This window comes from Bubalus bubalis, chromosome 11 (genome assembly GCF_019923935.1).
Source record: "Bubalus bubalis isolate 160015118507 breed Murrah chromosome 11, NDDB_SH_1, whole genome shotgun sequence".
Lineage (NCBI taxonomy): Eukaryota > Metazoa > Chordata > Mammalia > Artiodactyla > Bovidae > Bubalus > Bubalus bubalis.
In genome coordinates, this window is record NC_059167.1 from 87,858,820 (window position 1) to 87,876,738 (window position 17,919).

Genomic DNA, 17,919 nt, shown 5'->3' on the forward strand with positions numbered 1-17,919 from the left:
CACACCTGCCAGTGGGCTACTCTGAAGATCGTTTGCTCTGAACCTTTCACCAAACTGATTCCTTCTACCCTTCTCTCAACTCTTAGTTCAGTCATTCCAACCTCAGGGAAGCCCTGCCTGACCTCTCTCTAGTTCAAAGTGCCCTAATATACTCTAATATCATCATGCCCCTCTTCTTTATATTTCCTGTGACACCGTTCACATCTTTGTGTGTAAACTGGATTCTGGCTCTAAGTCAGGACTTTTTTTTCTCACTATGTTACCGCCAGTTTTCAGTATAGTACATGGAATATAGCATACATTCTATAAATTTCAAATGAACTCGTGAATATACACAAACTCATATAAAATTGTAATAATCAAAAATATTCTAAAAGTGTGCCAGAAAAAGAATGCTAGGCTAAAACACAGTACAGAAAAGTGAAAAAACACACACACTATAAATAAAAATCAAATATATAACAATGGTTACTTCAGAATTAGCATTTGTCTAGTTAATGGTGTTAGAACTGGCTATTTAAAAAATTAAATTTTTATTTCACACCACATGTAAATTTACAATGGATTAAATATGTAAAGATAAAACAAGAAATCTCAGAAGTCAAGAAAAAATATAAACAAATATTTACGTAAGATTGGGAAGGGCATATAGACTAAATTCAACAGAGGCTGAGCGGAAAGACTATAAAGAAACAAAACTATGCAACTAGAGATTATCATACTAAGGGAAGTAAGTCAAAAAGAAAAAATTGCCATATGGTATCATTTATATGTGGAATCTAAAATATGACACAAACCAACTTATCTATGAAACAAACAGAATCAAGGACATAGAAAATAAACCGGTGGTTGCCAAGGGGGAGGGAGATGGGAGAGGGTAGGAGCAGGAGTTTGGGATTCACAGATGCAAAGTAGTATATACAGAATGGACAGACAATAAGATCCTACTGTACAGCACAGTGAACTATATTCAATAACCTGTGATAAGCCGCAATGGAAAAGAGCATGAATAAGAATGTAAATATATATATCTATATATAACTGAGTCACATATCCTTGATGTATAGCTGTAATTAACACAACACTGTAATTAAGTATACTTCAATAAAGAATAAATTAAAAGAAAAAAGAAACAAACTGGTTAAAATTTGGCTCCATAATAATTTAAATCTTCTACACATTAAGGAATCACATAAATGAAAAGGCAATAAACTAGAAACAAACATTTGCAGCATGTGAAAGACGGTTAAATCAGTAATGCAAGAACTCGTAAACAATAAAAATAAGAAAAACAACAATAGAGAAACAGATATTTATATATTTTTTAAATGTGAAAAATCACAAATAAATTTGTTCAATCTCACTAATAATAAAAGGAGTACTAAGTAAAGCAATCTAATACCACTATTCACCTATAAAAATTAGTAGAGATTTCAAAGAAGATAAAACTCAGTGTTATCAGTCAACAGGCATATGAAAAAAAACTGAAAGTCAGAGAATAAATCTGTACATCTTTTGGTAAGGCAGTCTGCCAGTGAACACAAAATTTCTTTAAATTCTGATGGTCTTTGATTCAGGAATTGCACTTCAGGGAATTCACTCTAAAGAAAGCACTATGTGTGTGCAAAGTCAGAGCTATCAGGACGGTCTTCAAAACGTTCTTTGAAGTAAAGAATCAAATAATGTTCAACAATAGGGAACAGGCTACACTATAGATACTCGTTTGGAATATGATGTAGCCGTTTAAAATCATGCAGATGAACATGAAATGACATAGGAAGATGTTTATGAAAATACTTAGTGAAAGTTATCAAGTTATAAAACACTGAATATTGCAAGATCCCATTTTTAAAATGGGAACATGTTGAAAATTCACTGTGAGACAAAAATAAATCCTTTGGCAACTCATTTTATACCCATTTTATTTATAGATAAGCACAAGTAGCCATAGAGATTAACCCTTCCTTATAAAATAAAACTCTGGAAGAAACAAAAATTTACTCACTCTTCCAATTTCTGCAGTCCAAGAAACAACAATGGTGTTTGGTACAGTTGTAGACAATCGGACAAGTGAGGTGATATTAATTGGTCGGCTGGGTCGCTTTGGTTCCACACCATTTTTAGTAGGTGGAAGATAACCCTAAGGATGAAATATAACATTTCTATTTATTACTTCCACAACCATTTCAACTTCCATTCCTAAAAAAAAAAAAAAACCTACAAACTACATATTAGAAAATATGAGTATTTTCATTTAAAAGTGGAGAAGCAAACATTTATAAGAGTTTTCTGTACGTTTCTCTAAAATACCCTACAGTCTCATTATAGTAAGCCTGAGAGAAATACTGGTGATAGAACTTAAAAATCTGTAAAAAATTTAAGAATCAGGTTGAATTCATAAACAGCTTGGATAAACACATAAGGACTATTTTAAAGGTGAGCAACAATAGCACTCACTCCTTTGTTAGATGCACAGCAGTCTTCAAATCTCCCATCTACCACAAGGTTTCAGACATGAGAATACATCTGAGGTTTTGATGAAACAATCTCTTCATCCCAAAATTAAATAAAATACTAAAAGCTACCACACCCAACTCCAAGTCCTAGACTATGTCTCCACAGCTAATGTCACAGCTGTCAATTGTGCATAGTTGGTACAAGGGTTTTACTCAGTCACATGAATATACATCCAAAATAAAGATGTTTTCTTAATGAAAAACTATGATTAACAACAGCTGTGATGGCTTATTTGCTAGCTATGCTGGCAACGCACTGGAAAAATAGCTTTTAGGACTTACTGGAAGGCTGCAAGGTTTTGTATTCACTTTCACACAAAGATTGGGTGGGAAGTGATCTTCTTGTGGACAACTGGTTTCTGATAAACAAAACCTAAACAATAAAGAACAACTTTAATTTCCTTTATTAAAAGATGATCTCATTGATATTTTTGTTCCATAACTAATCTAAAAGATGGTCAAACTTAACAGCACCAACTATTAAAACTAGACATTTCATATTATGAATAAATGCATTTAAATAGGATCAAAATAAATAATTTTGTCAATGTAGAGTTTCAGTAGTCACAACTACCAACCTGTAGTTGTCCTCATAATACCTCCAGTCATTTGTTCAAGCATGCTGGCGGGGGCGGGGGCAGGGGGGTTGACGGGGGAGTGCTCTGGGGTTGAATACATTTAAGAAATTTTGGAGAGTAACATGGAACCTTATATTACCATATGTAAAACAGATAGCCAATGGGAATTTGCTGTATGACTCAGGGAACTCAAATCAGGGCTCTGTAACAACCTAGAGGGGAGGGGTGGGAAGGGGGCTCAGGAGGGAGGGGACATGTATATGCCTATGGATGATTCATGTTGATATTTGGCAGAAAACAATGAAATTCAGTAAAAGCAATCATTCTTCAATGAAAACAATTAAGTTTTCTCTATACAGAACATCTCAAAGATAATAAGGACTGTAGCTTTTTAAGAAGAAAATATATGTGTGTGTGCTCGGTCGCGTCTGACTCTTTGCAACCCTATGGATGGTAGCCCGCCAGGCTCCTCTGTCCATGGGATTCTCCAGGCAAGAATACTGGAGGAGGCTGCCATTTTCTCCTCCGGGGGATCTTCCCAATCCAGAGGTTGAAGCTGCATCTCCTGCATTGGCAGGCAGATTCTTTACCACTGTGCCACCTGGGAAGCCCAATATAACATATGCTATTTCCCAAATTTATTTGTCTATAAAACATTTTTTTGGTTCTCAGCAGAATATACTGAAAAATGCTAGAAGTCAAGCTCCAGGATCAAGTTTTGTCCACCAAGTTCAAGTATTCCATTAGTTTCTGAAAATTGAAGATGCTGAATAATAATTATTATTTGTATTATATCCACATGTGTTTAGAATACTATTTAGAAACTCACAAAAACATTTATTTCTTAATTAAATGTGCAATCTTTCAGGAAAAACCAAGACAGCTACATAATTTGTACACTCTCAATCTTTTCATTCTATTTTTTTTTTTTAATTTGGCTGCACCAGGTCTTAGTTGTGGTATGTGGGATCTCGTTCCCTGACCAGGTACCCAACTGGGCCCTCTGCACTGGGAGCGCAAAGGCTTAGGCCAGTTCTTTACTTAGCAAAATGCTCTAGTTTCAAACCAATTATGCCAGTGTCGTGGGAGATTAGAAACATGGACCTGGCTGCCTGAAGCTGCCGAAAAACAGAATTCATGTGACAAGCTGACTCCTATTCAACTAAGTAAAAAGTGAACATCTAAATCATTCTTACAAACCAAACGTTTTTTAAAAAAGGAACAATAGCACAAAGTTTCTATACAGATGTTTATGGGGGTGGAGAGGGGAAACAGATAAATGAAAACAGATTAGGAATCTAATAGAGAAAATACTGATCTTAATTCTGACCAAACTGTTTTTCATGTTTTAGATAAAGACTTATAATTAGGATAGTAGATGGTATACGCTCCAAACTTAATAACCTGGGATTGCTGGGGGGGATGGGCATTGTGGGGATGAAAACAATTTAGCAAAACACAAAGAACCATCTAATAATTCCCAAATATAAACAAAATATATACAAATATATACAATATATTTAATATAAACAATCTAGCAAAACACAATTGTATATATTAAACATAATTGTGTATATTAAATATGTATATATTAAATATATACAATATATTTAATATAAACAATTTAGCAAAACACAAAGAACCACCTAATAATTCCCAAATATATACAAAATATATACAAAATATAGTACAAAATATAATACAAAATATATACAAAATATAGTACAAAATGGTTCTTTTTCCATTAAGTTTCGGATATAATTTGAATTTAAAATAGCTAAGCCACTCCAGTATTCTTGTGCTTCCCTGGTCGCTCAGACAGTAAAGATTCTGCCTGCAATGCAGGACATCTGGGTTTGATCCCTGGATTGGAAAGATCCCCTGGAGAAGGGAATGGCTACCCACTCCAGTATCCTTGCCTGGAGAATTCTATCGACAGAGGAGCCTGGCAGGCTGCAGTCCATGGGGTCTCAAAGAGTTGGACACAACTGAGCAACTTTCACTTTACAAGCCATTTTTAACCATCACGATTCCCTTAGAATCTCTGAACTGATCTTAGAAAGAAAGAAAACCTTCCTATGGAATGAGATCAATGCCTGTTGCTGCTTTAAAGAATGCATGCACGGTAATGCTAAGGATAGCAGGTGGATCTTCTGTTCTAGAACTATGGTTTGCAAATTCAGTTTTGGGATAGTCTGCTCAAACGAAAACTAACCCAGAAGTCAAACATGTAAAAACAGGTCAAAGCAGCACTACTTTGGTTCAGAGTGTGTATACGTGTGTGTGTCAGGTAGGAGAGCTGGGGTGGAGGAGAAGGTGGAATGATAGCCAGAGGGTAGACCCCAAATGGTGGCTTCAAGCAACAGTCTGAAAACCACTGTTTTAAAAGACCAAGTCACATAGCAGTATGAACAAAATGTAAATTGAGGCAGGAAGTAAAAAATATCACAGCAATATGTAATTATTTAAGAAGGCGCCGCATTTTAGCCCTTCAGTCAGTCATTATCATCATCTGCCCGACAGAGGATAAAGTGCCTTCACACAGAAACACCTTTGTCAGTGCCTTCCAAAACCAAGACCTTACCTCTCCTCTGCTTTCTCAGTTTTCATCACACTACTTCTAAGTCTAGATCAGACGTTTTCACATTATTCTGTGAAGAACTGAGCTGGTTCTTTAATCTCTTTTCTGATCTCTTAGTACGTTTATAATCTGTACATACAACTTAGTATTTGATTTTGAGACTGGGCTATGTGTTTGACTTATCCTTCTTACTTTATATGGAAAATAGCTTCCGGAGGAAAACAACTGTCTTTCTCTTCTATCTCTATCGCAACAAGAACAGTGTGGGGCACTTAAGTCTACACTACAATAGTCACTGAGTAAAAAGAACAGCATAAGATGGCTTATGTAAGCAATGAGAGAGACATTAACATAAAAGATGTCTTAGATACTCTTAGAAGAAATGGGCTAAGAAAAGAAACTGAATATGGGACAGTACCACGTTGGAAAATTTTCATTTAGCTTTTCAAATTTATCAAGAGATGTCTCACACAGAATCTAAATTAGAGAGTATTTAAAAGTTAATGGTTTAAATATAGGACACAGAAAATACTTATTGAAAATTAGAAAGATTTTAGAAATCTTTAAGAAATATTGATTTTTAAACTTTGAATATATACTGTAGTCAATACTTTACCTTAACTGGACCTGCACTGTGAAGTCACATTTGGTCCCAGAAATATCCCTAGAAAAGACATGGTAAGAACTAAAATTATTTTAAAGACATCCACAGGAAAGCTATTTCAAAGACACGGCTAACTCCAGAACGTATATCAGAAATATTAACAGTTCTTATGGTAAGTAACACTCTAATAATATTTTCAGTACTAATACTTGCATGACAATAATACTCACCCCTGAATATACTGTTTCAAAAAGTCACTTATTATAGACAAAACTGGATGCAAAGGTCACACTGCAAGTTACACTCAGAGACAACTTACATGGAACTACTGATCTGCTGCACTTGTTGTGGCGTCAAAGCAAACGCAAAACAGGTTTCTCGAAAGCGCTGACTGTTGTCTGATGCTAAAGAAGAAGAGAATTATATTTTTTAATTACCTTCAAATTCTCAATATAGTACACAACAGCAAACAAAACAAAAAACTTCAACCATTCACATGCCTTTAATTAACTAGGATGAATGCTAGCGTTTAGATAACAAGTCAATTATGGCATTTGAAAAATAAGACATGTGCTACATGTCTAATCATAGACGTCTGCATCTAAAAAGGACACGTATAAAAACATGCTGATATTAATTTTATTTAAAATAATACAAAGCCATTTAAAGATATAAATGAGCTAAGTAACAAACATATTTTTGAGCTAAGTAACAAACATATACATACACCTTGAGATCTGCACAGGTAAGATGACAGTTGGACTTGAAGGCAAATTAAGAATTTTATCACCCCCCACCCAACTATACCACGAAATTTTTATAAAATAAATACCATATATAATTTGTCCTATCCTTAGATGAACAGAGCTCAATATTCGCCTGTGGTTACTATCTCAAAAAAGGAAAGGAGTTACACGAAGAAGGGAAAGAAGGGAATAGAGAGAAGAGGAAGGAAGGAGAGGTGGGGAAAGAAAAGAATATATTTTGATATCAGTGGTAAATATTTTTCTTGTTTGCTATATTTCTGCACAAAGAAGCACTAAATGATCGTTGAATGAAGTAAAGACTGAAAATGAAGGAATAGCAAATTAAATTGTTTAAACCATCCTTTTCCAGGATAATTTTCTAGAACAAATGGATCACTTTTAATACCAAAGAACTCTCAGCCTGCGGGCCACTTAAACTGGTGCAGAAAAAGTAGCTGAAGTTGGCCATTTCTTACCTGCAAGCAACACTTCCTCCAAAACTACCACCAAACACAAATGTCCAAAAAAGCTGTACAAATGAATGAGAAAGGAATCCAAAAGAGTACTGTTGGATCTACAATTTCAAGTCAATGACCAACCTAGATAGCATATTCAAAAGCAGAGACGTTACTTTGCCAAAAAGGTCCATCTAGTCAAGGCTATGGTTTTTCCAGTGGTCATGTATGGATGTGAGAGTTGGACTGTGAAGAAAGCTGAGCGCCGAAGAATTGATGCTTTTGAACTGTGGTGTTGGAGAAGACTCTTGCGAGTCCCTTGGACTGCAAGGAGATCCAACCAGTCCATTCTAATGGATATCGGTCCTGGGTGTTCTTTGGAAGGAATGATGCTAAAGCTGAAACTCCAGTACTTTGGCCACCTCATGTGAAGAGTTGACTCACTGGAAAAGACTCTGATGCTGGGAGGGATTGGGGACAGGAGGAGAAGGCAACGACAAAGGATGAGATGGCTGGATGGCATCACTGACTCGATGGACGTGAGTTTGAGTGAACTCCGGGAGTTGGTGACGGACAGGGAGGCCTGGTGTGCTGCAATTCATGGGGTCGCAAAGAGTCAGACATGACTAAGTGACTGAATTGAACTGAACTGAACTGACCTAAACTGAACTGACAGGAGTATCTCTTCAAGCCTACATTTGTATTTCTGCTTTCTGTGATCTGTGAAAGCTTTTTCTTAAAAATTAATTTAATTATTTTCATCAGAGGCTAATTACTTTAAAATATTGTAGTGGTTTTTGCCATACATTGACATGAATCAGCCATGGGTGTACATTTGTCCTCCATCCTGAACCCCTATCCCACCTCCCTCCCCATCCCATCCCTCTGGGTCATCCCAGTGCACCCGGCCTGAGTGCCCTGTCTCATGCATTGAATCTGGACTGGCGATCTATTTCACACTTGGTAATATACATGTTTCAATGCTATTCTCTCAAATCATTCCCCCCCTCACCTTCTCCCACAGAGTCCCAAGTTTGTTCTTTACATTTGTGTCTCTTTTGGTGTTGCGTGTATAGGGTCATCATCACCATCTTCCTAAATTCCACATATATGCGTTAGTATACGGTATTGGTGTTTTTCTGACTTACTTCACTCTGTATAATAGGCTCCAGTTTCATCTACCTCATTAGAACTGATTCAAATGTATTCTTTTTAGTAGCTGATTAATATTCCATTGCGTATATGTACCACAGCTTTCTTATCCATTCATCCATCGATGGACATCTAGGTTGCTTCCATGTCCTGGCTATTGTAAACAGTGCTGCGATGAACATTGAAAGAGAACACGTGTCTCTTTCAATTCTGGTTTCCTCAGTGTGTATGCCCAGCAGTAGCATTGCTGGGTTGTATGGCAGTTCTGTTTCCAGTTTTTTAAGGAATTTCCACACTGTTCTCCATGGTGGCTATACTAGTTTGCATTCCCACCAACAGTGTAAGAGGGTTCCCTTTTCGCCACACCCTCTCCAGAATTTATTGCTTGTAGACTTTTGGATCCCAGCCATTCTGACCGGCGTGAGATGGCACCTCATTGCGGTTTTGATTTGCATTTCTCTGATAATGAGTGATGTTGAGCATCTTTTCATGTGTTTGTTAGCCATCGGTATGTCTTCTTTGGAGAAATGTCTGTTTAGTTCTTTGGCCCATTTTTTGATTGGGTCATTTATTTTTCTGGAATTGAGCTGCATGAGCTACTTGTATATTTTTGAGATTAACTCTTTATCCGTTGCTTCATTTGCTATTATTTTCTCCCATTCTGAAGGCTGTCTTTTCACCTTGCTTATAGTTTCCTTTGTTGTGCAAACGCTTTTAAGTTTAATTAGGTCCTATTTGTTTATTTTTGCTTTTATTTCCATTACTCTGGGAGGTGAGTCATAGAGGATCCTGCTGTGATTTATGTCAGGGAGTGTTTTGCCTATGTTGGGAAAGTTTTTTCTTAAAGACTCTATCCCCAAGAAACAGTTAAGATAACCAGAAAGCTATCTTAATCATGAAATATCAACTTGGCAAAAAGCAGATAACCAAGGACCAGAATGTAGAAAAGCAAACAGTTTCCTCTTTCAGGCAATGAAAGTAACTTCTTTGTTTTTGACTTAGGGTATGTCTCTCTCAAAATTTTAGTCCAGTAGGCTTAGCCTGATTTAGATTTCTGGCTCTGTTGTAAAACAGTACTAAAATAAGTTTCCAAGTATCAAAAATAATATTATTCTCTAGGCAAAATTTCAGATTCTTTTAGAATATATGAGTACAGTAAGTTTTGGACACATACACACACACACAGACTTAGAAAAGATATAACTAAAATAACGAGGTTGCTTTTTGAGCCACACGTAGGAATCAGGTTTATTACTTAATAGTAACCCCTTTATATCCTCTTTTATATATATTAATAGTAGACTAAACTGTTCACAGGATTATTACTGGTTACCTGGAAAACCATATTTCATACTATTTGATTTTCAGGTTTAATTTTGTTATGAATGCCAGTGAATTTATAGTTTTGGTCTTAGGTAACAGACCATTTAAATTTTTTTCTAAAAGTTAATTAAGCTATCATTATTCCTTTCAGAAAAATTCAGGCCAAACAGAAGCATGGAATCTTATACTGAAAAGTAAGCCTTACAAATCATCCAAAACAATGACCTCCAATGTTGAGGATAAGCATCTAAGAGATGCTCAGATTTTCCATAAAATCTAATTCACAAAAATATCTAAAATTTTATGTCAAATCTTATATGGCACATGTTAAATTATTTTTCTGAAAGGGTACAAATGATCAAATGAGCTTGTAGACCACTGATCTAAATTCAAATTCAGGAATTCAACATTCCTTTCAATTCTTCCATTTATATACTTTGAAACATTTTAGAGATGAAGGAAGAGTGGTCATTACCTTGTCAGACAGAAGATGACTAGTGATGTACAGTGTAATTGTAAGAAAGCTTGCAGCCCAACAGAGTAGCAAGTATAGTGGGAGAGAGATGAGATCACACAGACGTGGATTTGAAACAGGTTTTACCACTTATTTGCCATGTGACCTTAGGTACTGTTTTGTCCAATACTTAAACATACACAAACACAAAAACCCTCATAGGATTATTTAAATATAAATGAGGTAAGATATTTTAAAAGCATGAATTTCCTTTTCTGTCTCCCTTTCTCCTTATGACCTTGCTGCTGCTGCTAAGTCGCTTCAGTCGTGTCCAACTCTGTGCGACCCCATAGACGGCAACCCACCAGGCTCCCCCGTCCCTGGGATTCTCCAGGCAAGAACACTGGAGTGGGTTGCCATTTCCTTCTCCAATGCATGAAAGTGAAAAGTGAAAGTGAAGTTGTTCAGCCGTGTCCGACTCCCAGCGACCCCATGGACTGCAGCCCACCAGGCTCCTCCATCCATGGGCTTCTCCGGGCAAGAGCACCGGAGTGGGGTGCCTTATGACCTTACACTGAATCAAAACATAATGCTCTAACTCCTACCCATTGATGTCATATAGTATAGCCAGTTATAGCCACTCTTCAAATATTTTAGACAGCATTAATGTGCCCCACTCTCTCCATTGACTATTTCCACTGCATTTCAGACAGGATTTCAGAATTACTCACCATTCTGATCTTTCTCCTCCAGACATACACCAGACTATCACACTTTTAAAGTGACAGCACTGAACACACTCTTTGTCATAGCATATATTATTTTTCCCAAATATTTGCTGCCCCTCTGTACTGACCCATTCCCCAAAGGAGGATTATGACACAGTGTCACTGCTGCCTTGGTCAATGAAATATGACTGGAAGTGTACCGCTTCAGAGCAGACCTTTAAGACCTGTCCTTGGGTTTCAACATCTTTCCTTCTAGTTTACCTTGATTCTAAAGTGGAGAGAACTAGAGCAGAGCCACAATCAATTCACAGATAATAAGTAGCGTAAGTGAAAAATAATTCTTCGTTGTTTGCCATTGAAATTTATGATTGCTTTTAAGCTGACTGACATTATTCCAGATGTCACATGACAAGAACAATATTTCTATCAACTACAATATACTATTATTAATCCACACAACAACCATAAACAAATATTTCCTCAGATTTAGAAATTGAGGTTCTTAGTAGTTATGTAACTGTCAAGGCCTCATACAAGGTAAGTAGAACCCAAATTAGAACTCAGATCTACACATTTCCAAAGCCCATGCTCTTCTCATAACATAGGACTATTAGCTTCCCTGATCTAAGTGTTGTACTTCTATTAAGTACAGACTAGCATTATATTTGCTTGCCTGGGGAATCCCGGGGACGGGAGAGCCTGGTGGGCTGCCATTTATGGGGTCGCACAGAGTCGGACACGACTGAAGCGACTTAGCAGCAGCAGCAGCATTATATTTGCTTGCCTGGAGAATCCCAGGGACGGGGGAGCCTGGTGGGCTGCCGTCTATGGGGTCGCACAGAGTCAGACACAACTGAAGAGACTTAGCAGCAGCAGCAGCATTATATTTGATCACAGAAAACAGGAAAAGAGTGTCCCACTATACCCTCATCATAACTGCTTGTCATTTCTACATATTTCTTACCAATTAAATTATACATATAATTTGAAAGCTTGCTTTAAAAAAATTACTCTTATCACATTTTCAATTATAATCTCTATTACCATATTTAATTATTGCATTGTATTCTATCTATGGGATATATGAAAATTGTAATTACTCCTTTGATTAGCCATTTAGGTTTTCTAAGTTTTCATTATTTGAAAACAACTCTGTATACAGGATTTATATGTTTGCTTTTTGGAAAGGGGGGTGTAGTAATTATTTTCTTTGGATCAATTCCCAGATGTGGGTTTTCTGGGTCAAAAAGTATTGAGATCTTTTAAAATGAATTTTATCACAAACGTGGTTTTCAAACACTTGTAACACTATATATATATATATATTACCAATTTGTGCATCTACTTATTGCATTTTACTCGGGCCTGCCTGGGAGTTGCTGTTAATTTAATGGGTAGGTCTGTGTAACTCCTTAGTAGTTTAAATTGTATCGAAATTTTTTTTCCTGTTTTCAACTTCCTACTTAGTTAATTGCCCAATCTTGTCCTATGCCCATTTTTACATTTGCATAGTTTCATATATTAAAAAAAAAAATTAACCTTGGAAATTTGCTGAAAATATTTCCCCTGGTCTGTTACATTTTTTCATTTTGGCAATATTATTGGATAATTCAAAGTTAAGTTTTATGTAGTCTTATCTGTCAATCACTTCCTTTGTTAATTTGCATTGTTTCCCTCCTTAGGTTCATTCAGTACACAATTCATTTCTTTGGCTTGTTGTTTCCACGTAATTATCAATCCATCTGGAACATATTTTAATATGTGATATTTTTTAAATATAAATTTTTATTTCTCCAAATTGCTTAGTTATACTAACACTATTTATTAAATAATCTTTCTTCCTTATGGATATGTGTGCTTCCTTTATCACATATTAAATCCTTATATCCAACATGTTCCATTTCCAGGCTATTTTCTCATTGGTCTTCTTTATCCTGGTGCTGGCACCCTATTTTTTTAACTGTTATAGTTTCACTATATTTTGATGTCTTCTATTCGGTTTCTCTCCATTTATTCTTTTTTCAGAACTTTAACATCAACTCAAATGTTTTATCAAGATGAACTTCTGAATCCTTTTGTCATGATTCTCAAAGTTCAATGGTATTTTGAGTAAAATTATACCCATGACTTATTTTAAGACCTGATATCTTTATATCTTTAATCTTTCTATGCTGGAGTACTGTACCTGTGTCCATTTATTCATATCCTTAAGGTTTTACCATTTTTATCATGGGATTCCCAGGTGGCTCAGTGGTAAAGAATCTGCCTGCCAATGCAGGAGATACAGGTTCAGTCCCTGGGTCAATAAGATCCCCTGGAGGAGGAATAGCAACCCACTCCAGTATTATCACTGAGAAAATCCTAAGGACAGAGAAATCTGGCGGGCTACAGTCCATGGGGTCACAAAGAGTCAGACACGACTGAGCACACACGAATGCATTTTTATCATAAAAATTAGTCACAGAGTTTCCGTTAAGATTATTCTTACACAAACTATCAATCAATAGGAGAATGACTAAGCATTCATATAACAGAACATTCTGTAACAAAAAAAGAAAAACCAACACCAGAAGCTAGTTTCTTTTGAAGATCAATAAAATTGATAAACCTCTAGCAATACTACTAAGGAAAAGAAGAAAACACACAAATAAGAATAAGAAACACGAAGTGACATCACTACAGAGTCTATAGATAATAAAAGCATATAAAAGAATATCATGAACACCTTTCAGACTTGAACTGACAACTTTAAAACTCTTGCCCCTAAATTAAAAAGAGAATATTTCTCAACTCATTCAATGAAGAGAGTAGTACTACAGGACCAAAACAAGACAAATACATTGAAAGAAAACTACCATTGTTACTTCTCATGAACATAAATACAAACATGATGCAACTTTAGCAAATCAAATCCAATTAAAGTTAAAAAAATGACTATATGACTATAAAAAAATGACTATACTATATGACTATATTTTAAAAAGGGTAATGTATCATAACCAACAGAGACGTATCCCAAGAATGCAGGGTTGGTTCAACATTCAAGTCACTAGGTTAACAAACTAAGGAAGAAACAACATATTATCATTTCAATAGATCTAGAAAAAGCATCTGACAAAAGATTCAACATTCTTGATTTTTAAAAAAAGCTCTCAGCAAACCAGGTATAAATGTGAACTTTCTCAACTCAATAAATTATTTCTATGAAAAATCTATAGTCAACATTATACTTAAAGATGAAAGACTAAAGAATTAGAAACAAGGCAATGATATCCATTTATCATTTCTATTCAACAATGTACTGGCAATTCTTATCAGTGCAATAAAGCAAGAAAAAGAAATAAAAAACATCAGGATTGGAAAGTAACTAAAATCATCTATCCACAGACAATATGATGATCTATGTAGAAAATCTCATAGAAAGGTATTAGAATAAGTGAGTTCAGTAAGGTAACAATAAAATATAAAAATCTGTGTTATTTCTGTAAATTAGCAGCAAACAGTAAGAAATTGAAATTTTAAAAACACATTTATAGTAGCATCCCCTCAAAATGAAATATTTAGGGATAAATCCAACAAAAGAAGCGCTAGACCTGGGCAGTGAAAAATGCTAAATAATGCTCAGAAAAATTAAGGACCAAAATAAATGAAGAGACAGTGTTTATGGATCAGAAGACTCAATGCTGTTAAGGTATCAGTTGTTTCAAACTGATCTACAGATTCAATGTAATCTAATCAAAATGCTAGTTTTTGCTGTTTTTTTTCTTTTAAAGAAATTGACCCCCCCAAAAAAAATTTGACAAGGTGCTTCTAAACTTCACATGGAAAGGCAAAGTACCTAGAAGAAATAAAACAACTCTGAAAAAGAACAAAACTAGAGGGCTAAGCGGAGAAGGCAATGGCAGCCCACTCCAGTACTCTTGCCTGGAAAATCCCATGGACGGAGGAGCCTGGTAGGCTGCTGTCCATGGGGTCGCTAAGAGTGGGACGTGACTGGGAGACCTCACTTTCTCTTTTCATTTGATGCACTGGAGAAGGAAATGGCAACCCACTCCAGTGTTCTTGCCTGGAGAATCCCAGGGACAGGGGAGCCTAGTGGGCTGCCGTCTATGGGGTCGCACAGAGCCGGACATGACTGAAGCGACTTAGCAGCAGCAGCAGAGGGCTAACACCACTTGATTTCAAAACTTATCATAAAGATACAGTAACAAAGACACTGTGATGCTGGTGTCAAGATAAAAAAAAAATAGATCTATGGAGCAGAGTAGAGAATCTTGAAATATACCCACATATATGTGAACAACTGATTTTTGACAAAGGCACAAAGGCAACTTAGTTGAAAAAGAATAGTCTTTTCAATGAATGGTGCCAGAACAACTGGATAACCATATGCAGTGGGGGGAAAAGTGCTTTGAATCTTACAGTACACCATATGTAAAAATTAACACAAAGTAGATCATAAGTAACAATAGAGAAAATGGTAGAGCAGGAAGCTCCAGGAATTACTCCCTCCTCCAAAACAACCATTAAGCTGGAGAAATGTTTTAAAAAGATCAGAAGTAATGATTTCAGAACTTTAAACCTGATCAGACACTTCACAGCAACCAGGAGGAATGCTTGATGAAGAGTCTGTCGAATATGTTGAGAGGGCTATGTGAGAGACCTAGCAATCATCCCCTATTCCTCCGCCCTACTACTGCTGTAGGGACTGTGACCTGCCATCTGTTACAAGACTTAAAGAGGTGTACACACTTTACACACCTTAGGAGAGGGCAGGGTGAGAGGGTTATTGGCTATTTGTAGAAATCTCTGTCAGATCACAGGCTGACTGAAGAGAAATGGCAGAGAAACTTCACAGACCACACAAAAGGAATGCAGCTAGCTCCAGCTTATCCCTGAGGGTCACTAAGTTGCTGACAACCTCTTTGAACTCTGCGTCCACCTTCTCAAATCCATGAAAATCATGAACAAACTGTGGGAAAAGGTTCTTCCAAACTCCATTCATGATGACAGCTGAAACCTCAGGCCGAGCAAAGTCAATGGTATTTAAGGCCTTGTAGATGTTACAGTCCTTCCAAAATTGTTGCGAGACTGTTCCTGATTCATCACTCGCCTTTACTGCCTGACGAAAAGTGACACAACAGTCGCTCTAAGTCCCTGGTCCATGCTGAAAGACGTGGTATCTGGTGGCAGATGCACTACTTTGACGTTGGCATGAAAGTCGCCCATGAACAGGGCCTGGAGCACTGTTGAACAGCAAAAGAATTTTGAATGGGACATCCTTCTGCAGGCAATATTTCTCTACCTCCAGGATAAAGTGGTGGAAAAATCAGTCCTGGAAAATGGCCTGTGCACCCAGGCTTTGGGGTTACTCTTTCATACAACAGGAAGAGAGTCCTTGGCTATGTTTTTAAGGGTTCCTGGGTTCTCTGAACAATAAACTAAGAAAGGCTTCAGCTTCACATAGCTGGAACCACTGCCACCAAACAAGAATTAGCCTAATGGCAACCCACTCCAGTGTTCTTGCCTGGAGAATCCCAGGGACTGGGGAGCCTGGTGGGCTGCTGTCTATGGGGTCGCACAGAGTCAGACACAACTGAAGCGACTTAGCATTGCTGCTGTATAGCATGGCATCAACTTTTCCTACTTACTGATGTAACTTTGGTCTGGATCCCCTTCCAGTATACTCCTGTCTCATCCACATAAAAAGACCTGCTCAGGTAAATACTCGCCTTCATCAATAATAGCTTTTAGAATTTCAGGAAATTCCCAGGCAGCTACGGTATCTGCAATGGCTGCCTTGCCACTTACTTTTACATCGTGAAGGCTGGCTCTAGCCTTGAACTGGTGAAATCAGCCATGTTGTTCAGTTGGTAAGTCGTGTCTGAATCTTTGCAACCCCATGGATTGCAGCACACCAGGGTTCCCTGTCTTTCCCAGCCATGGATGGCATTAAGAGATGCACCCTCTGATTTCTCACCATGTTTTTACTTCAAGTCTTCATAAAGACTTTGAGCTTTCATTAAGTCAGCATTAAGCTGAGCTGGAACTCAGTGCTAAGGCTGCTATCTTGCATTCACACACTGAGAAGTTTCTCTATCTCCTCCATTGCTTTTCCACGCTTCTTCGATATTATTGTCAACATCACCAGCACAGCAGACTTCACATGTTCCATGATCTTCTCCATGTTCTTTAGAATTGGCCCTATGCTTGAATGATTCATGTTATAGGAACAAGCGACATCTACCATCTTTTCACCTCATTGCACTCTCAATTATTTTCATTTTTGTTTCCCTTGTTATCACTTGGTACTTCCAAGCAGTATCAGCTACATCACCACTGCTTTTACACTTGCTTCTGGACATCCTGGGCTTGATATAAAGATACGTACTACTGTATTCTATACAGTAAAGTACATAAAAACACAACAATTTGTAGAGGAAGCATGCACTTGACAATGTATGCCAGACACATGAACTAACTTACGTGATTGAACATGCAAATGTACATTCACATCTTTGAAAGTTCACAACTTGAAGGTTCATATGTAGGGGACTTACTGTACACAAAACCAGAACCACTTCAAACTGACTAGGATGGCTATCATTAAAAACAAAACAGAAAACAACAAGAGTTGGTGAGGATACAGAAAAACTGGAACCCCTCATACACTGATGCAGATGCTGTGGAAAACAATTTGGCAGCTCCCCCAAGAGTAAAACACAGAATTATCATTAAGACTCAGTAACTCCACTTTTAGGTATATACTACAGCAAAGAAAT

General features: G+C 36.9%; 1 protein-coding gene across 3 annotated transcripts in view; it reads right to left on the minus strand.

Annotated features, from left to right (window-relative positions):
* Positions 1-17,919, minus strand: part of PIAS1 (protein inhibitor of activated STAT 1) — a 126,314-nt gene that overhangs the window by 41,437 nt on the left and 66,958 nt on the right. For all 3 annotated transcript variants that reach the window (XM_006052079.4, XM_006052080.4, XM_025296264.3), the window contains exons 3-6: positions 6,599-6,683; positions 6,292-6,339; positions 2,799-2,889; positions 2,006-2,140 (exon numbers count right to left, since the gene is read on the minus strand). In XM_006052079.4, coding sequence (XP_006052141.1) covers positions 2,006-2,140; positions 2,799-2,889; positions 6,292-6,339; positions 6,599-6,683 — 359 coding nt within the window. The remainder of the gene's footprint in view (positions 1-2,005; positions 2,141-2,798; positions 2,890-6,291; positions 6,340-6,598; positions 6,684-17,919) is intronic.